Source organism: Pseudonaja textilis, unplaced genomic scaffold (genome assembly GCF_049901715.1).
Source record: "Pseudonaja textilis isolate UNSWEBS1 unplaced genomic scaffold, rPseTex1.2 PTEXSCF31, whole genome shotgun sequence".
Taxonomy (NCBI): domain Eukaryota; kingdom Metazoa; phylum Chordata; class Lepidosauria; order Squamata; family Elapidae; genus Pseudonaja; species Pseudonaja textilis.
Genome location: NW_028262886.1, coordinates 49425 through 70565, shown reverse-complemented (window position 1 = coordinate 70565; position 21141 = coordinate 49425). Strand labels below are relative to the sequence as shown.

At 51.8% G+C, this 21141-nt stretch overlaps 1 protein-coding gene across 1 annotated transcript in view; it reads left to right on the top strand.

Moving 5' to 3' along the window:
* LOC113451231 (uncharacterized) overlaps nt 1-21141 on the top strand; it is an 88182-nt gene that overhangs the window by 54973 nt on the left and 12068 nt on the right. Inside the window, exon 6 of the mRNA XM_087919154.1 lies at nt 19845-19974. Within this exon, the coding sequence (XP_087775280.1) occupies nt 19845-19974 (130 nt within the window). The remainder of the gene's footprint in view (nt 1-19844; nt 19975-21141) is intronic.

Genomic DNA, 21141 nt, shown 5'->3' with positions numbered 1-21141 from the left:
TCAACTCCCAGAATTCCTCAGCCAGGAAGGAAGCCTTAAGACCCATGGACTCCAACTCCCAGAATTCCTCAGCCAGGAAGGAAGCCTTAAGACCCATGGACTCCAACTCCCAGAATTCCTCAGCCAGGAAGGAAGCCTTAAGACCCATGGACTCCAACTCCCAGAATTCCTCAGCCAGGAAGGAAGCCTTAAGACCCATGGACTCCAACTCCCAGAATTCCTCAGCCAGGAAGGAAGCCTTAAGACCCATGGACTCCAACTCCCAGAATTCCTCAGCCAGGAAGGAAGCCTTAAGACCCATGGACTCCAACTCCCAGAATTCCTCAGCCAGGAAGGAAGCCTTAAGACCCATGGACTCCAACTCCCAGAATTCCTCAGCCAGGAAGGAAGCCTTAAGACCCATGGACTCAACTCCCAGAATTCCAGGCCAGGAAGGAATCCTTAAGACCCATGGACTCCAACTCCCAGAATTCCTCAGCCAGGAACGAAGCCTTAAGACCCATATACTCCTTCTCCCAGAATTCCTCAGCCACGAAGGAAGCCTTAAGACCCATAGAATCCAACTCCCAGAATTCCTCAGCCAGGAAGGAAGCCTTAAGACCCATAGACTCCAACTCCCAGAATTCCTCAGCCAGGAAGGAAGCCTTAAGACCCATGGACTCCAACTCCCAGAATTCCTCAGCCAGGAAGGAATCCTTAAGACCCATGGACTCCAACTCCCAGAATTCCTCAGCCAGGAAGGAAGCCTTAAGACCCATGGACTCCAACTCCCAGAATTCCTCAGCCAGGAAGGAAGCCTTAAGACCCATGGACTCCAACTCCCAGAATTCCTCAGCCAGGAAGGAAGCCTTAAGACCCATGGACTCCAACTCCCAGAATTCCTCAGCCAGGAAGGAAGCCTTAAGACCCATGGACTCCAACTCCCAGAATTCCTCAGCCAGGAAGGAAGCCTTAAGACCCATGGACTCCAACTCCCAGAATTCCTCAGCCAGGAAGGAAGCCTTAAGACCCATGGACTCCAACTCCCAGAATTCCTCAGCCAGGAAGGAAGCCTTAAGACCCATGACTCCAACTCCCAGAATTCCTCAGCCAGGAAGGAAGCCTTAAGACCCATGGACTCCAACTCCCAGAATTCCTCAGCCAGGAAGGAAGCCTTAAGACCCATGGACTCCAACTCCCAGAATTCCTCAGCCAGGAAGGAAGCCTTAAGACCCATGGACTCCAACTCCCAGAATTCCTCAGCCAGGAAGGAAGCCTTAAGACCCATGGACTCCAACTCCCAGAATTCCTCAGCCAGGAAGGAAGCCTTAAGACCCATGGACTCCAACTCCCAGAATTCCTCAGCCAGGAAGGAAGCCTTAAGACCCATGGACTCCAACTCCCAGAATTCCTCAGCCAGGAAGGAAGCCTTAAGACCCATGGACTCAACTCCCAGAATTCCTCAGCCAGGAAGGAAGCCTTAAGACCCATGGACTCCAACTCCCAGAATTCCTCAGCCAGGAAGGAAGCCTTAAGACCCATGGACTCCAACTCCCAGAATTCCTCAGCCAGGAAGGAAGCCTTAAGACCCATGGACTCCAACTCCCAGAATTCCTCAGCCAGGAAGGAAGCCTTAAGACCCATGGACTCCAACTCCCAGAATTCCTCAGCCAGGAAGGAAGCCTTAAGACCCATGGACTCCAACTCCCAGAATTCCTCAGCCAGGAAGGAAGCCTTAAGACCCATGGACTCCAACTCCCAGAATTCCTCAGCCAGGAAGGAATCCTTAAGACCCATGGACTCCAACTCCCAGAATTCCTCAGCCAGGAAGGAAGCCTTAAGACCCATGGACTCCAACTCCCAGAATTCCTCAGCCAGGAAGGAAGCCTTAAGACCCATGGACTCCAACTCCCAGAATTCCTCAGCCAGGAAGGAAGCCTTAAGACCCATGGACTCCAACTCCCAGAATTCCTCAGCCAGGAAGGAAGCCTTAAGACCCATGGACTCCAACTCCCAGAATTCCTCAGCTCAGGAAGGAATCCTTAAGACCCATGGACTCCAACTCCCAGAATTCCTCAGCCAGGAAGGAAGCCTTAAGACCCATGGACTCCAACTCCCAGAATTCCTCAGCCAGGAAGGAAGCCTTAAGACCCATGGACTCCAACTCCCAGAATTCCTCAGCCAGGAAGGAATCCTTAAGACCCATAGACTCCAACTCCCAGAATTCCTCAGCCAGGAAGGAAGCCTTAAGACCCATAGACTCCAACTCCCAGAATTCCTCAGCCAGGAAGGAATCCTTAAGACCCATGGACTCCAACTCCCAGAATTCCTCAGCCAGGAAGGAAGCCTTAAGACCCATGGACTCAACTCCCAGAATTCCTCAGCCAGGAAGGAATCCTTAAGACCCATGGACTCCAACTCCCAGAATTCCTCAGCCAGGAAGGAAGCCTTAAGACCCATGGACTCCAACTCCCAGAATTCCTCAGCCAGGAAGGAAGCCTTAAGACCCATGGACTCCAACTCCCAGAATTCCTCAGCCAGGAAGGAATCCTTAAGACCCATGGACTCCAACTCCCAGAATTCCTCAGCCAGGAAGGAAGCCTTAAGACCCATGGACTCCAACTCCCAGAATTCTCAGCCAGGAAGGAAGCCTTAAGACCCATGGACTCCAACTCCCAGAATTCCTCAGCCAGGAAGGAATCCTTAAGACCCATGGACTCCAACTCCCAGAATTCCTCAGCCAGGAAGGAAGCCTTAAGACCCATGGACTCCAACTCCCAGAATTCCTCAGCCAGGAAGGAATCCTTAAGACCCATGGACTCCAACTCCCAGAATTCCTCTGCCAGGAAGGAATCCTTAAGACCCATGGACTCCAACTCCCAGAATTCCTCAGCCAGGAAGGAAGCCTTAAGACCCATGGACTCCAACTCCCAGAATTCCTCAGCCAGGAAGGAAGCCTTAAGACCCATGGACTCCAACTCCCAGAATTCCTCAGCCAGGAAGGAAGCCTTAAGACCCATGGACTCCAACTCCCAGAATTCCTCAGCCAGGAAGGAAGCCTTAAGACCCATGGACTCCAACTCCCAGAATTCCTCAGCCAGGAAGGAAGCCTTAAGACCCATGGACTCCAACTCCCAGAATTCCTCAGCCAGGAAGGAAGCCTTAAGACCCATAGACTCCAACTCCCAGAATTCCTCAGCCAGGAAGGAAGCCTTAAGACCCATGGACTCCAACTCCCAGAATTCCTCAGCCAGGAAGGAATCCTTAAGACCCATGGACTCCAACTCCCAGAATTCCTCAGCCAGGAAGGAAGCCTTAGACCCATGGACTCCAACTCCCAGAATTCCTCAGCCAGGAAGGAAGCCTTAAGACCCATGGACTCAACTCCCAGAATTCCTCAGCCAGAAGGAAGCCTTAAGACCCATGGACTCAACTCCCAGAATTCCTCAGCCAGGAAGGAAGCCTTAAGACCCATAGACTCCAACTCCCAGAATTCCTCAGCCAGGAAGGAAGCCTTAAGACCCATGGACTCCAACTCCCAGAATTCCTCAGCCAGGAAGGAATCCTTAAGACCCATGGACTCCAACTCCCAGAATTCCTCAGCCAGGAAGGAAGCCTTAAGACCCATGGACTCCAACTCCCAGAATTCCTCAGCCAGGAAGGAAGCCTTAAGACCCATGGACTCCAACTCCCAGAATTCCTCAGCCAGGAAGGAAGCCTTAAGACCCATGGACTCCAACTCCCAGAATTCCTCAGCCAGGAAGGAATCCTTAAGACCCATGGACTCCAACTCCCAGAATTCCTCAGCCAGGAAGGAAGCCTTAAGACCCATGGACTCCAACTCCCAGAATTCCTCAGCCAGGAAGGAAGCCTTAAGACCCATGGACTCCAACTCCCAGAATTCCTCAGCCAGAAGGAAGCCTTAAGACCCATGGACTCCAACTCCCAGAATTCCTCAGCCAGGAAGGAATCCTTAAGACCCATGGACTCCAACTCCCAGAATTCCTCAGCCAGGAAGGAAGCCTTAAGACCCATGGACTCAACTCCCAGAATTCCTCAGCCAGGAAGGAAGCCTTAAGACCCATGGACTCCAACTCCCAGAATTCCTCAGCCAGGAAGGAAGCCTTAAGACCCATGGACTCCAACTCCCAGAATTCCTCAGCCAGGAAGGAAGCCTTAAGACCCATGGACTCCAACTCCCAGAATTCCTCAGCCAGGAAGGAATCCTTAAGACCCATAGACTCAACTCCCAGAATTCCTCAGCCAGGAAGGAATCCTTAAGACCCATAGACTCCAACTCCCAGAATTCCTCAGCCAGGAAGGAAGCCTTAAGACCCATGGACTCAACTCCCAGAATTCCTCAGCCAGGAAGGAAGCCTTAAGACCCATGGACTCCAACTCCCAGAATTCCTCAGCCAGGAAGGAATCCTTAAGACCCATGGACTCAACTCCCAGAATTCCTCAGCCAGGAAGGAAGCCTTAAGACCCATGGACTCCAACTCCCAGAATTCCTCAGCCAGGAAGGAATCCTTAAGACCCATGGACTCAACTCCCAGAATTCCTCAGCCAGGAAGGAAGCCTTAAGACCCATGGACTCCAACTCCCAGAATTCCTCAGCCAGGAAGGAAGCCTTAAGACCCATGGACTCCAACTCCCAGAATTCCTCAGCCAGGAAGGAATCCTTAAGACCCATGGACTCCAACTCCCAGAATTCCTCAGCCAGGAAGGAAGCCTTAAGACCCATGGACTCCAACTCCCAGAATTCCTCAGCCAGGAAGGAAGCCTTAAGACCCATGGACTCCAACTCCCAGAATTCCTCAGCCAGGAAGGAAGCCTTAAGACCCATGGACTCCAACTCCCAGAATTCCTCAGCCAGGAAGGAATCCTTAAGACCCATGGACTCCAACTCCCAGAATTCCTCAGCCAGGAAGGAAGCCTTAAGACCCATAGACTCCAACTCCCAGAATTCCTCAGCCAGGAAGGAAGCCTTAAGACCCATAGACTCCAACTCCCAGAATTCCTCAGCCAGGAAGGAAGCCTTAAGACCCATGGACTCCAACTCCCAGAATTCCTCAGCCAGGAAGGAAGCCTTAAGACCCATGGACTCCAACTCCCAGAATTCCTCAGCCAGGAAGGAAGCCTTAAGACCCATAGACTACAACTCCCAGAATTCCTCAGCCAGGAAGGAAGCCTTAAGACCCATAGACTACAACTCCCAGAATTCCTCAGCCAGGAAGGAAGCCTTAAGACCCATGGACTCCAACTCCCAGAATTCCTCAGCCAGGAAGGAAGCCTTAAGACCCATGGACTCAACTCCCAGAATTCCTCAGCCAGGAAGGAAGCCTTAAGACCCATAGACTCCAACTCCCAGAATTCCTCAGCCAGGAAGGAATCCTTAAGACCCATGGACTCCAACTCCCAGAATTCCTCAGCCAGGAAGGAAGCCTTAAGACCCATGGACTGCAACTCCCAGAATTCCTCAGCCAGGAAGGAAGCCTTAAGACCCATGGACTCCAACTCCCAGAATTCCTCAGCCAGGAAGGAAGCCTTAAGACCCATGGACTCCAACTCCCAGAATTCCTCAGCCAGGAAGGAATCCTTAAGACCCATGGACTCCAACTCCCAGAATTCCTCAGCCAGGAAGGAAGCCTTAAGACCCATGGACTCCAACTCCCAGAATTCCCCTCAGCCAGGAAGGAAGCCTTAAGACCCATGGACTCCAACTCCCAGAATTCCTCAGCCAGGAAGGAAGCCTTAAGACCCATGGACTCCAACTCCCAGAATTCCTCAGCCAGGAAGGAATCCTTAAGACCCATGGACTCCAACTCCCAGAATTCCTCAGCCAGGAAGGAAGCCTTAAGACCCATGGACTCCAACTCCCAGAATTCCTCAGCCAGGAAGGAAGCCTTAAGACCCATGGACTCCAACTCCCAGAATTCCTCAGCCAGGAAGGAAGCCTTAAGACCCATAGACTCAACTCCCAGAATTCCTCAGCCAGGAAGGAATCCTTAAGACCCATGGACTCCAACTCCCAGAATTCCTCAGCAGGAAGAGAATCCTTAAGACCCATGGACTCCAACTCCCAGAATTCCTCAGCCAGGAAGGAAGCCTTAAGACCCATGGACTCAACTCCCAGAATTCCTCAGCCAGGAAGGAATCCTTAAGACCCATGGACTCCAACTCCCAGAATTCCCTCAGCCAGGAAGGAAGCCTTAAGACCCATGGACTCCAACTCCCAGAATTCCTCAGCCAGGAAGGAAGCCTTAAGACCCATGGACTCCAACTCCCAGAATTCCTCAGCCAGGAAGGAATCCTTAAGACCCATGGACTCCAACTCCCAGAATTCCTCAGCCAGGAAGGAAGCCTTAAGACCCATAGACTCCAACTCCCAGAATTCCTCAGCCAGGAAGGAAGCCTTAAGACCCATGGACTCCAACTCCCAGAATTCCTCAGCCAGGAAGGAAGCCTTAAGACCCATGAGACTCCAACTCCCAGAATTCCTCAGCCAGGAAGGAAGCCTTAAGACCCATGGACTCCAACTCCCAGAATTCCTCAGCCAGGAAGGAAGCCTTAAGACCCATGGACTCCAACTCCCAGAATTCCTCAGCCAGGAAGGAAGCCTTAAGACCCATAGACTCCAACTCCCAGAATTCCTCAGCCAGGAAGGAATCCTTAAGACCCATGGACTCCAACTCCCAGAATTCCTCAGCCAGGAAGGAAGCCTTAAGACCCATGAGACTCCAACTCCCAGAATTCCTCAGCCAGGAAGGAAGCCTTAAGACCCATGGACTCCAACTCCCAGAATTTCTCAGCCAGGAAGGAATCCTTAAGACCCATGGACTCCAACTCCCAGAATTCCCTCAGCCAGGAAGGAAGCCTTAAGACCCATGGACTCCAACTCCCAGAATTCCTCAGCCAGGAAGGAAGCCTTAAGACCCATGGACTCCAACTCCCAGAATTCCTCAGCCAGGAAGGAAGCCTTAAGACCCATGGACTCCAACTCCCAGAATTCCTCAGCCCAGGAAGGAAGCTTTTAGACCCAGGACTCCAACTCCCAGAATTCCTCAGCCAGGAAGGAAGCCTTAAGACCCATGACTCCAACTCCCAGAATTCCTCAGGCCAGGAAGGAAGCCTTAAGACCCATGGACTCCAACTCCCAGAATTCCTCTGCCAGGAAGGAATCCTTCAGACCTATGGACTCCACCTCCCAGAATTCCTCAGCCAGGAAGGAAGCCTTAAGACCCATGAACTGCAACTCCCAGAATTTCCTCAGCCAGGAAGGAAGCCTTCAGACCCATGGACTCCAACTCCCAGAATTCCTCAGCCAGGAAGGAAGCCTTAAGACCCATGGACTCCAACTCCCAGAATTCCTCAGCCAGGAAGGAAGCCTTAAGACCCATGGACTCCAACTCCCAGAATTCCTCAGCCAGGAAGGAATCCTTAAGACCCATAGACTCCAACTCCCAGAATTCCTCAGCCAGGAAGGAAGCCTTAAGACCCATAGACTCCAACTCCCAGAATTCCTCAGCCAGGAAGGAATCCTTAAGACCCATGGACTCCAACTCCCAGAATTCCTCAGCCAGGAAGGAAGCCTTAAGACCCATGGACTCCAACTCCCAGAATTCCTCAGCCAGGAAGGAAGCCTTAAGACCCATGGACTCCAACTCCCAGAATTCCTCAGCCAGGAAGGAAGCCTTAAGACCCATGGACTCCAACTCCCAGAATTTCCTCAGCCAGGAAGGAAGCCTTAAGACCCATGGACTCCAACTCCCAGAATTCCTCTGCCAGGAAGGAATCCTTAAGACCCATAGACTCCAACTCCCAGAATTCCTCAGCCAGGAAGGAATCCTTAAGACCCATAGACTCCAACTCCCAGAATTCCTCAGCCAGGAAGGAAGCCTTAAGACCCATGGACTCCAACTCCCAGAATTCCTCAGCCCGGAAGGAAGCCTTAAGACCCATGGACTCAGACTCCCAGAATTCCCCTGCCAGTAAGGCATCCTGAAGACCCATAGACTCCAACTCCCAGAATTCCTCAGCCAGGAAGGAAGCCTTAAGACCCATAGACTCAACTCCCAGAATTCCTCAGCCAAGAAGGAAGCCTTAAGACCCCTGGACTCAACTCCCAGAATTCCTCAGCCAGGAAGGCATCTTAAGACCCATGGACTCCAACTCCCAGAATTCCTCAGCCAGGAAGGAATCCTTAAGACCCATGGACTCCAACTCCCAGAATTCCTCAGCCAGGAAGGAAGCCTTAAGACCCATGGACTCCAACTCCCAGAATTCCTCAGCCAGGAAGGAAGCCTTAAGACCCATGGACTCCAACTCCCAGAATTCCTCAGCCAGGAAGGAAGCCTTAAGACCCATGGACTCAACTCCCAGAATTCCTCAGCCAGGAAAGAAGCATTAAGACCCATGGACTCCAACTCCCAGAATTCCTCAGCCAGGAAGGAAGCCTTAATACCCATGGACTCCAACTCCCAGAATTCCTCAGCCAGGAAGGAAGCCTTAAGACCCATGGACTCCAACTCCCAGAATTCCTCAGCCAGGAAGGAAGCCTTAAGACCCATGGACTCCAACTCCCAGAATTCCTCAGCCAGGAAGGAAGCCTTAAGACCCATGGACTCCAACTCCCAGAATTCCTCAGCCAGGAAGGAATCCTTAAGACCCATGGACTCAACTCCCAGAATTCCTCAGCCAGGAAGGAATCCTTAAGACCCATGGACTCCAACTCCCAGAATTCCTCAGCCAGGAAGGAAGCCTTAAGACCCATGGACTGCAACTCCCAGAATTCCTCAGCCAGGAAGGAAGCCTTAAGACCCATGGGATCCTTGACTAACTCCCAGAATTCCTCAGCCAGGAAGGAAGCCTTCAGACCTATGGACTCCAACTCCCAGAATTCCTCAGCCAGGAAGGAAGCCTTAAGACCCATGGACTCTAACTCCCAGAATTCCTCAGCCAGGAAGGAATCCTTAAGACCTATGGACTCCACACTCCCAGAATTCCTCAGCCAGGAAGGAAGCCTTAAGACCCATAGACTCCAACTCCCAGAATTCCTCAGCCACGGAAGGAAGCCTTAAGACCCATAGACTCCAACTCCCAGAATTCCTCAGCCAGGAAGGAAGCCTTAAGACCCATGGACTCCAACTCCCAGAATTTCTCAGCCAGGAAGGAAGCCTTAAGACCCATGGACTGCAACTCCCAGAATTCCTCAGCCAGGAAGGAAGCCTTAAGACCCATGGACTCCAACTCCCAGAATTTCTCAGCCAGGAAGGAAGCCTTAAGACCCATGGACTCCAACTCCCAGAATTCCTCTGCCAGGAAGGAATCCTTAAGACCCATAGACTCCAACTCCCAGAATTCCTCAGCCAGGAAGGAAGCCTGAAGACCCATGGACTCCAGCTCCCAGAATTCCCCTGCCAGTAGAAGGCATCCTTAAGACCCATAGACTCCAACTCCCAGAATTCCTCACGCCAGGAAGGAATCCTTAAGAACCCATAGACTCCAACTCCCAGAATTCCCCTGCCAGTAAGGAATCCTGAAGACCCATAGACTCCAACTCCCAGGAATTCCTCAAGCCCCTGGAAGGAAGCCTTAGGAACCCATAGACTACAACTCCCAGAAATTCCTCAGGCCAGGAAGGAAGCCTTAAGACCCATGGACTCACAACTCCCAGAATTCCCCTGCCAGGAAGGAATCCTTAAGACCGATGGACTCCAACTCCCAGAATTCCTCAGCCAGGAAGGAAGCCTTAAGACCCATAATGACTCCAACTCCCAGAATTCCTCAGCCAGGAAGGAAGCCTTAAGACCCATGGACTCCAACTCCCAGAATTCCTCAGCCAGGAAGGAAGCCTTAAGACCCATGGACTCCAACTCCCAGAATTCCTCAGCCAGGAAGGAATCCTTAAGACCCATGGAACCTATGGACTCCAACTCCCAGAATTCCTCAGCCAGGAAGGAAGCCTTAAGACCCATAGACTACAACTCCCAGAATTCCTCAGCCAGGAAGGAAGCCTTAAGACCACATGGACTCCAACTCCCAGAATTCCTCAGCCAGGAAGGAAGCCTTAAGACCCATGGACTCCAACTCCCAGAATTCCTCAGCCAGGAAGGAAGCCTTAAGACCCATAGACTCCAACTCCCAGAATTCCTCAGCCAGGAAGGAAGCCTTAAGACCCATGGACTCCAACTCCCAGAATTCCTCAGCCAGGAAGGAAGCCTTAAGACCCATGGACTACAACTCCCAGAATTCTCTCAGCCAGGAAGGAAGCCTTCATAGACCCATTAACTCCAACTCCCAGAATTCCTCAGCCAGGAAGGAAGCCTTAAGACCCATAGACTCCAACTCCCAGAATTCCTCAGCCAGGAAGGAAGCCTTAAGACCCATGGACTCCAACTCCCAAATTCCCTCAGCCAGGAAGGAATCCTTAAGACCTATGGACTCCAACTCCCAGAATTCCTCAGCCAGGAAGGAAGCCTTAAGACCCATGGACTCCAACTCCCAGAATTCCTCAGCCAGGAAGGAAGCCTTAAGACCCATGGACTCCAACTCCCAGAATTCCTCGGCCAGGAAGGAAGCCTTAAGACCCATGGACTCCAACTCCCAGAATTCCTCAGCCAGGAAGGAATCCTTAAGACCCATGGACTCCAACTCCCAGAATTCCTCAGCCAGGAAGGAAGCCTTAAGACCCATAGACTCCAACTCCCAGGGAATTCCTCAGCCAGGAAGGAAGCCTTAAGACCCATGGACTCCAACTCCCAGAATTCCTCAGCCAAGGAAGGAAGCCTTAAGACCCATGGACTCCAACTCCCAGAATTCCTCAGCCAGGAAGGAAGCCTTAAGACCCATAGACTCCAACTCCCAGAATTCCTCAGCCAGGAAGGAAGCCTTAAGACCCATGGACTCCAACTCCCAGAATTCCTCAGCCAGGAAGGAAGCCTTAAGACCCCATGGACTCCAACTCCCAGAATTCCTCTGCCAGGAAGGAATCCTTGAAGACCCATGGACTCCAACTCCCAGAATTCCTCAGCCAGGAAGGAATCCTTAAGACCCATAGACTCCAGCTCCCAGAATTCCTCAGCCAGGAAGGAAGCCTTAAGAACCCATGGACTCCAACTCCCAGAATTCCTCAGCCAGGAAGGAATCCTTAAGACCTATGGACTGCAACTCCCAGAATTCCTCAGCCAGGAAGGAAGCCTTAAGACCCATGAACTGCAACTCCCAGGAATTCCTCAGCCAGGAAGGAAGCCTTAAGACCCGACCTATGGACTCCAACTCCCAGAATTCCTCAGCCAGGAAGGAAGCCTTAAGACCCATAACTACAACTCCCAGAATTCCTCAGCCAGGAAGGAAGCCTTAAGACCCATAGACTCCAACTCCCAGAATTCCTCAGCCAGGAAGGAAGCCTTAAGACCCATAGACTCCAACTCCCAGAATTCCTCAGCCAGAAGGAATCCTTAAGACCCATAGACTACAACTCCCAGAATTCCTCCAGCCAGGAAGGAATCCTTAAGACCCATGGACTCCAACTCCCAGAATTCCTCAGCCAGGAAGGAATCCTTAAGACCTATGGACTCCAACTCCCAGAATTCCTCAGCCAGGAAGGAAGCCTTAAGACCCATGGACTCCAACTCCCAAAATTTCTCAGCCAGGAATGAAGCTCTTAAGCCCCATGGACTCCCAACTCCAGAATTCCTCAGCCAGGAATGAAGCCTTAAGACCCAGTGGACTCCAACTCCCAGAATTCCTCAGCCAGGAAGGAAGCCTTAAGACCCATGGACTCAACTCCCAGAATTCCTCAGCTCAGGAAGGAATCCTTAAGACCCATGAACTCCAACTCCCGGAATTCTCCAGCCAGGAAGGAAAGCTTTTAGACCCAGGGACTCCAACTCCCAGAATTCCTCAGCTAGGAAGAGAAACGTTAGCAGACCCCTAGAACTGCAACTCCCAGAATTCCTTCAGCCAGGAAGGAATCCTTAAGACCCATGGACTCCAACTCCCAGAATTCCCCTGCCAGGTCCCAAGACCCATGATCCTTCAGACCCTATGGACTCCCACCTCCCAGAATTCCCTCAGCCAGGAAGGAAGCCTTAAGACCCCATGAACTGCAACTCCCAGAATTCCTCAACCAGGAAGGAAAGCCTTAAGACCCATGGACTCCAACTCCCAGAATTCCTCCTGCAGGAAGGAATCCTATAAGACCACATAAGACTCCAACTCCCCTAGAATTCCCCTCAGCCAGGAAGGAGGCAGCTTAAGACCCCCTGGGCCCACAACTCCCAGAATTCCTCAGCCAGAAAGGAGGAGCCTTAAGACCCATGGACTCCAACTCCCAGAATTCCTCAGCCAAGAAGGAAGCCTTAAGACCCGCATAGACTACAACTCCCAGAATTCCTCAGCCAGGAAGGGAATCCTTAAGACCCCATGGACTCCAACTCCCAGAATTCCTCAGCCAGGAAGGAAGCCTTAAGACCCATGGACTCAACTCCCAGAATTCCTCAGCCAGGAAGGAAGCCTTAAGACCCATGGAGCTCCAACTCCAGAATTCCTCAGCCAGGAAGGAAGCCTTAAGACCATGGACTCCAACTCCCAGAATTCCTCAGCCTCAGCTTAAGAGGAAGGAAGCCTTAAGACCCACCTAGACTCCAACTCCCAGAATTCCTCAGCCAGGAAGGAATCCTTAAGACCCATGAACTACAACTCCCAGAATTCCCCTGCCAGGAAGAATCCTTAAGACCTATGGACTCCAGAATTCCTCAGCCAGGAAGGAATCCTTAAGACCTATGGACTCCAACTCCCCAGAATTTCTCAGCCAGGAAGGAAGCCTTAAGACCCATGGACTCAACTCCCAGAATTCCTCAGCCAGGAAGGCATCCTGAAGACCCACCAGACTCCAACTCTCAGAATTCCTCAGCTAGGAAGGAAGCCTTAGGACCCATGGCCTCCAACTCCCAGAATTCCTCAGCCAAGGAAGGAAACATAAGAACCCATGGACTCCAACTCCCAGAATTTTCAGCCAGGATCAGCCAGGAAGGCCTTAAGACCCATGACACTGCAGCTCCCAGATTCCTCAGCCAGGAAGGAAAGCCTTAAGAACCCCATGGACTCCAACTCCCAAATTTCTCAGCCAAGGAAGGAAGCCTTATGGACCCCATCTCCAACTCCAGAATTCCTCAGCCAGGAAGGAGTACTCAAGACCGTAGCTCCAGCTCCCAGGAATTCCTCAGCCAAGGAAGAATCCGTAGGACCCATGAACTCCAACTCCCAGATTCCCCTGCCAAGGAAGCTAAGAAACCACCGATGTCCAACTCCCAAATTCCTCAGCCAGGAGGAAGGCCTTGAGACCCATGGACTCCAGAACTCCCAAGAATTCCTCACCCAGGAGGCAACCCTTGAGACCCATGAGACTGACAACTCCCAAATTCCCTCCGGTAAGAAGGCATCCTTAAGACCCATAGACTACAACTCCGAATTCCCTCAGCCAGGAAGGAAGCACTTGAGACCCATAGACTCTAGACTCTCCGAATTCCCCTGCCAGTAAGGCAGCCTTAAGACCATGGACTCAACTCCCAAGAGATTCCTCAGCCAGGAAGAAATCCTTAAGATACTGGAGTCCAACTCCCAGAATTCCTCAATGGAAAGAGCCTTGGACCCAGCAACTCCAGCTCCCCAGGGAATTCTCCCTATGGGAAGGAAGGATTAGGGCCCATGAACTCCAACTCCCAGAGATTCCTCAGCCAGGAAGAAGCCTTTGACCCATAGACTCTAACTCCCAGAATTCCCTCCAGCAGGAAGGAAGCCTTAAGACCCATAGGACTCCAACTCCCGATTCTCTCAGCCGGGAAGGAGCCCTTAGACCCATGGACTCCAACTCCCAGAATTCCTCAGCCAGGGAAGGAAGCATTTAGAGCCCCATGAAGTTCTGCTCCAGAATTTCTCAGGCCACTGGAAGGAAGCCTTAAGACCCATGGACTCCAACTCCCAGAATTCCCCTGCAGGAAGGAATCCAGCTTAAACCTATGGACTCTACCTCCCAATTCCTCTGACCAGGAAGAGCCTTAAGACCCATGAACTGCAACTCCCATAAAGTTCCTCCAGCCAGGAAGAAGCCTTAAGACCCTGGACTCCAACTCCCAGAATTCCTCAGCCAGGAAGGCCATAAACCTATGGACTGCAACTCCCCAGAATTTCTCAGCCAGGAAGAATCCCAGAACCGCCAATGGACTCCACCTCCCAGGAATTCCTCGTTGGGAAGGAGCCTTAAGACCATGAACTCCAACTCCCAGAATTCCTCAGCCCAGGAAGAAGCCTTAAGACCACTAGACTACAACTCCCAGAATTCCTCAGCCAGAGAGCGCCTTGGCCCATGGACTCCAACTCCCAGAGATTCCTCCAGGAAGGTCCTAAGACCCACATAGACTCCAACTCCCAGATTACCTCAGCCCACAGGAAGGCCCTTGGACCCATAGATCCCAACTCCCAATTTCTCATGCCAGGAGGAAGCCTTAAGACCTATGGGCTCCAACTCCCCAGAATTCCTCAGCCAGGAAGAATCCTTAAGACCCATGGACTCCAACTTCCCGATTCCTCAGCCAGGGAAGGAGGCCTTAAGACCCATAGACTACTTCTCCCAGGAATTCCTCTGCCAGGGAGGAAGCCTTAAGACCCATAGACTCCAACTCCCAGAATTCCTCCTAGCCAGGAAGGAATCCTTAAGACCCATAGACTACAACTCCCAGAATTCCCTCACTGACCAGGAAGGTCAGCCTTAGACCCAGGACTCCAACTCCCAGAATTCCTCAGCTGAGAAGGAGCGTTGAGACCCATGGACTCTACTCCCAGGAATTCCCTCAGCCAGGAAGAGATCCTTAAGACCACAGGATCCCAACTCCCAGAATTCCCCTGCCAGGGAAGGAAGCCTTAAGACCCATGGACTCCACCTCCCAATTCCTCAGCCAAGGGAAGAGCCCCAAGACCACTTGGACTCAACTCCCCGAATTTCTCAAAAGAAAGCCTTAAGACCCTAAGAACTCCAACTCCCAGAATTTCCTCAATGAGGAAGGAAGCCTTAGGACCCATGGACTCCAACTCCCAAGATTTCTCAGCCAGGAAGGTCCTTAAGACCATAGACTTTACCTCCCAGAATTCCTCAGCCAGGCAGGTAGCCTTAAGACCCATAGACTCCAACTCCCAGAATTCCTCAGCCGGAAGATCCTTAAGACCTATAGACTGCTAACTCCCAAGAATTCCTCAGCCCAGGAGGAAGCCTTAAGACCCATGGAGCTGCAACTCCAAAATTTCTCATCCAGGAAGGAAGCCTTCAGACCCATGGACTCCAACTCCCAGAATTCCTCAGCCCAGGAAGGAAGCCTTGAGACCCTTGGACTCCAGCTCCAAATTCCTCACTCAAGCCCAGGAATCCCCAAGACCCTTGGACTCCAACTCCAGAATTCCTCAGCCCAGGAAGGGATCCTCTAGACCCATGGACTCCAACTCAAGATTCCTCAGCTACGAAGAGCCTTAGGGCCAAACCAGACTCCAACTCCCAGGATTCCTCTGCCAGGAAGGAATCACACTTAAGACCCATGGACTCCAACTCCCAGAATTTCTCAGCCAGGAAGGAAGCATTACGGCCCATGGACTCACTCCCAGATTCCTCGCCAGGAAGAAGCGCTTAGACAGGTAGACTCAACTCCCAAATTCCTCGGCCAGGAAGGAGCCTTAAGACCCATGAACTCCACCTCTAAGCATTCCTCAACCCAGGAAGGATCCTTAAGACCCCTCATGGACTCCAACTCCCAGAATTCCCCTGCGGGAAGGAAGCTTTTAGTACCGGACTCCAACCTCCCAGGAATTCCTCAGCAGGAAGTAATAAGACCCTGAACTCCAACTCCAGATTCCTCAGTGCAGGAAAGGAACGGCCTTAGACCCATCAGACTCGACTCCTAGATTCACCCTGCCAGGAGGCAGCCTCGGCCCATGGACTCCACTCCCAGAATTCCTCAGCCGGAAGGAAGCCTATAAGACCATGAACTGCAACTCCCCAGGTATTTCCTCAGCCAAGGAGGAAGCCTTCAGGCCCAATGGACTCCAACTCCCAGAATTCCTCTGCCGGGAAGGAAGCCTTAAGACCCTGGACTCTAACTTCCCAGGAATTCCCTCCGTCAGGAAGGAATCCTTCAGACCTATGGACTCAGCTCCCAGAATTCCTCAGCCAGGAAGGAATCCTTAAGACCCATGAGCCTACTCCCAAATTCTCCAGCCAGGAAGAAGCCTTAAGACCCCCATGGACTCCAACTCCCCAGAATTCCTCAGTAGGAAGATCCTTAAGCCCCATGGACTCCAACTCCCAGATTTCTCAGCCAGGGAAGAAGCCTTAAGACCCATGGACGTGCAACTCCCAGAGATTCCTCCTGCCAGGAGGGAAGCCTTAAGACCCATGGACTCCAGCCCGGAATTCCTCAGCCAGGAAGGAGTACCTCAAGACCCCATAGACTACAACTCCCAGGAATTCCTCAGCCAAGAAGGAGATCCTTGGACCCACCAGACTACAACTCCCAAGATTCCCCTGTAATGGAAGCACATCCTTAAAATACCCATAGACTCCCAACTCCCCAGGTATTCCTCAGCCAGGAAGGGTCCTTGACAAGACCCATGAACTGCAGACTCCCAGGAGTTTATATGCTCACGCATACTGACCTGGACCAACACTCAAGTCCCCGGCAGTAAGGCATCCTTAAGGTCCATGAACTCCTGTACAAAATTCCCTCAGCCAGGAAGGAAGCCACCAAGACCCATGGACTCCAGACTCCCAGAATTCCCCTGCCAGGTAAGGAATCATTTAAGAACCCCTTGAACTCCAACTCCCAATTTCCCTGCCGAGGAGGAAGCACTTAAGACCTATGGACTCAACTCCCCAGATTCCTCAATAGGAAGGAATACTTAGACCCACTTGGACTACAACTCCCAGAATTTCCTACCAGGAGAGGAATCCTTTAAGACCTGGACTCAACTCCCAAGAATTCCCTCAACCAGGAAGGAAGCCTTTAAGACCCATGGACTCCAACTCCCAGAATTCCTAAGCTAGGAAGAAGCCTTAAGACCATGGACTGCAACTCCAGAATTCCTCGGCCAGGAAGGAAGCCTTAAGACCCATAGACTCCCAACTCCCAGAATTCCACTCTGCCGGGAAGGAATCCTTAAGACCTATGGACTCCAGCTCCCAGAATTCCTCAGCCAGGAAGGTAGCCTTCAGACCCATGAACTTACGCTCCCAAATTCCTCAGCCAGGAAGGAGCCTTAGACTCATGGACTCCTACTCCCAGAATTTCCTGACAGGAAGGAAGCCTTCGACCTATGGACTCCAGCTCCCAGAATTCCTCAGCCGGGAAAAGCCTTAAGACCCATGGACTCCAACTCCCAGAATTTCCCCTGCCAGTAGGGGCAGGATTAGTAACCGACCTGACTCCAACTCCCAGGAATTCCTCAGCCCGGAAGGAAGCCTTAGGACCCATGGACTCAGACTCCCAGAATTCCCTACCAGTAAGGCATCCTCAGAGACCCCTGGACTCCAACTCCCAGAATTCCTCCTGCTGAGGAAGGAGCCCTTAGGACCCATAGACTTCAACTCCAGAATTCCTCAGCTCGGAGGAGGCCTTAAGACCCATGGACTGCAACTCCCAAAATTCCCCTAGCCAGGAAGGCATCCTTAAAGACCCATGGACTCCCAACTCCCAGAATTCCTCAATCCAGGAAGAGATACTTCAGACCTATGGACTACTCTCAAATTCTCAACGGAAATATAGTGTCAGACTGTCCAATTCCTCAGGACGGAAGGCCTTAAGACCCGCAGACTCCAACTCCCCAGATTACCCTCAGCCAGGAAGGAATCCTTAAGACCTATGGACTCTAACTCCCAGAATTCCTCACTCAATGAAGGAAGCCTTAAGACCTATGGACTCAACTCCCAGAATTCCTCAGCCGGGAAGGAAGCCTTAGGGCCATGGACTCCCAACTCCCAGAATTCCTCAGCCTGGAAGGAAGCCTTAGGACCTATGGACTTGCTCCAAATTTCTCAGCCAGGAAGGAAGCCTTAAGACCCTTGTTCCAACTCCCAGAATTCCCTCAGCCCAGGAAGAGCCTATAAAACCCATGGTTTACTCCAACCCATTCCTCAAGCCAGGGAAGGAAGCCACTTAAGACCCATGGACTCTACTCCCAGAATTCCTCTAATGAGAAGAAGCCTTAAGATCATAAGACTCAACTCCCAGAATTCCTCAGCCCATAAGGGATCACTTAAGACCCATGGACTCTTTACTCCCCAGGATTTCCCTGCCAGGAAGGAATCCTTGAAGACTAATAGACTCCAACTCCCAAATTCCTCAGCCCGGAAGGAAGCCTTGAACCTATGGACTCCAACTCCCAGAATTCCCCTACTGGAAGGCATCCTTAAGACCCTAGACTCCAACTCCAGAATTCCCTGTCAATGAGGACGTCCTTAGAACCATAGGACTCAACTCCCAGAGATTCCTCGCCAGCCGAAGGTCCTTAAGACCCATAGACTCCAGACTCCCAGAATTCCCCTGCCACGAAGGACAGCCGCTTCAGACCCGCATGACTCCCACTCCCGGAATTCCTCAGCGGAAGGATCCCTTAAGACCATGAATACAACTCTGATTCTCAGCAGAGGCCTTGAGGATTAACTACAACTCCGATTCACTCACCAGGAAGAAACCTTACTGTCCCATAGTTCCAACTCCCAGAATTTCCTACCCACCCAGAGGAGCCTTAGAGACCATGGACTCCAACTCCCTGAATTCCTCACCAGGAAGGAAGCCTTAAGACCCATAGACTCCAACTCCCAGAATTCCTCAGCCAGGAAGGAATGCCTTAGTCATAGACTACCAACTCTGAGATTCCTCAGCCAGGAAGGATCCTTAGCCCCTATGGATTCACAACTCCCACATTTCTCAACCGGAAGAGCCTTAAGGCCCATGGACTGCAACTCCCAAGATTCCCCACCAGCCAGGAAGGAAACCTTAAGACCCCACATGGACTCCAACTCCCAGAATTCCTCTCAGGTCGACAGGCCTTGGAAGACCCCTGAGACTCCAACTCCCAGAATTCCTGCCAGGAAGAATCGCTTTAGACCCAGGGATCTCCAACTCCCAGAATTCCTCAGCAAGCGTAGGAAGGAAGCCTTACAGACCCTAGACTCCTACCCAAATTCCTTAGCCGGAAGGAATCGCTTAAGACCCATGGACTCCAACCCCAAATTCCTGCCAATAGGAATCCTTCAGACTACCTGGACTCCACTCCCAGGAGATTCCCTCAGCCGGGAAGGAAGCCTAGGACCCAAGAACTGCAACTCACAAGAATTTCACCGGCCAGGAAGGATGCCTTAGACCTATGGACTCCAACTCCAAAATTCCTCAGCCATGGAAGGAATCCTTAAAACCGTTCTCCATAGACTCCAACTCCCAATCCTCAGCCCCAGGAAAGAGCCTTAAGAGCCCATAGACTCCCAACTCCCAGAATTGCTCCTGAGAGGAAGGAGCCTTAAGACCACCCATGGACTCCCAACTCCCGGAATTCCTCAGCCAGGAAGAGAGCCTTGAGACCCAATGGACTCCAACTCCCAGAATTCCTCACTCTTGAAGGAGCCTTAAGACCCTTGGACTCAACTCCCAGAATTCCCCTGCCAGGAAAGAAGCCTTAAGACCCATGGACTCCCAACTCCCAGAATTCCTCTGCCAGGAAGGAGCCTTAAGACCCCTAAACTCCAACTCCCAAATTCCTTGCTAGAAGGAATCCTTAGACCCCAGACTCCTTCTCCCAGAATTCCCCTGCCGGTAATCCTTCAGACCTGGACTCCACTCCCAAATTCCCCTCAGCCAGAGGCAGCCTTGAACCCATGGACTCTACTCCCGAATTCCTCAGCCGGGAAGGAATCCTTAAGACCCTGGACTCCAACTTTCCAGAATTCCCCTGCCAGTAAGGCATCACTTGAACCCATGACCCAACTCCCACAAGTTTCCTCAGCCACGGAGGAAGCCTTAAACTTATGAACTACGGCTCCAGATTCCTCTGTCAGAGGAAGCCTTAAGACCCTTAGACTACCCAACTCCCAAATTTCTGCCTGGAAGGAGCCTTAAGACCCATGGACTCCAACTCCCGAATTCCTTCAGCCAGGAAGGAAGCCTTAAGACCCATGGACTCCAACTCCCAGAATTCCTCAGCCGGAAGAGCCTTAGACCCTTGGACTCCAACTCCCAAGAATTCCTCTAATGAGGCAGGAAATACCAAGACCCATGTGCTCAACTCCCAGAATTCCTCAGCCAGGAAGGAATCCTTAAGTCCTGGACTCCTACTCCCAAATTCCCTCATTGGGCAACCCTTAAGACCATAACTCCAACTCCCGAATTCCTCCCAACCCGAAGGAAGCCTTAAGCCCACATGGACTCCAACTCCCAAAATTTCTCGCCGTAAGGCATCCTTGAACCCATAATCTACTCCCAAATTCCCCTGTCAGTAAGGGCAACCTTAAGACCCTGGACTCCAACTCCCAAGATTCCCTTAGCCCGGAAGGAATCCTTAAGACTATGGACTGCAGACTCCCAAATTCCCTGCTGGTCAGGAATCCTTAAGACCCATGACTCCAACTCCCAAATTCCTTATGCCAGAAGGAAGCTTGACCCATGACTCAACTCCCAAGTTCCTCAGCCAGGAAGCCTCAAGACCATGTTCCTAACAACTCCCAGAATTCCTCCAACCAGGAAGATCCTTGGACCCTTGTAAGCTCCAACCCTAAAATTCCTCAGCCTGGAAGGAATCCTTAAGACCCATAAACTCCATCTCCCAGAATTCCTCAGCCACGAGGAGCCTTGAACCCATAGACTCCAACTCCCAGATTCCTCAGCCAGGAAGGAGTCTTAAGAACTATGGACTCCAACTCCCAGAATTTCTCAGCCGGAAAAGCATTAAGCCCCATGGACTCCAACTCCCGTTTACCTGAGGGGGAATGAGAGCTTTAAGAGTGATGGACTCCACTCCCAGGGTCCTCCCCCAGGAAGAAATACAAGACCCATGGACTCCAGGGGCCAAAATTCCTCACTCAAGGGAGGAATCATACAAGACCATGGACTCCAACTCCCAGAATTC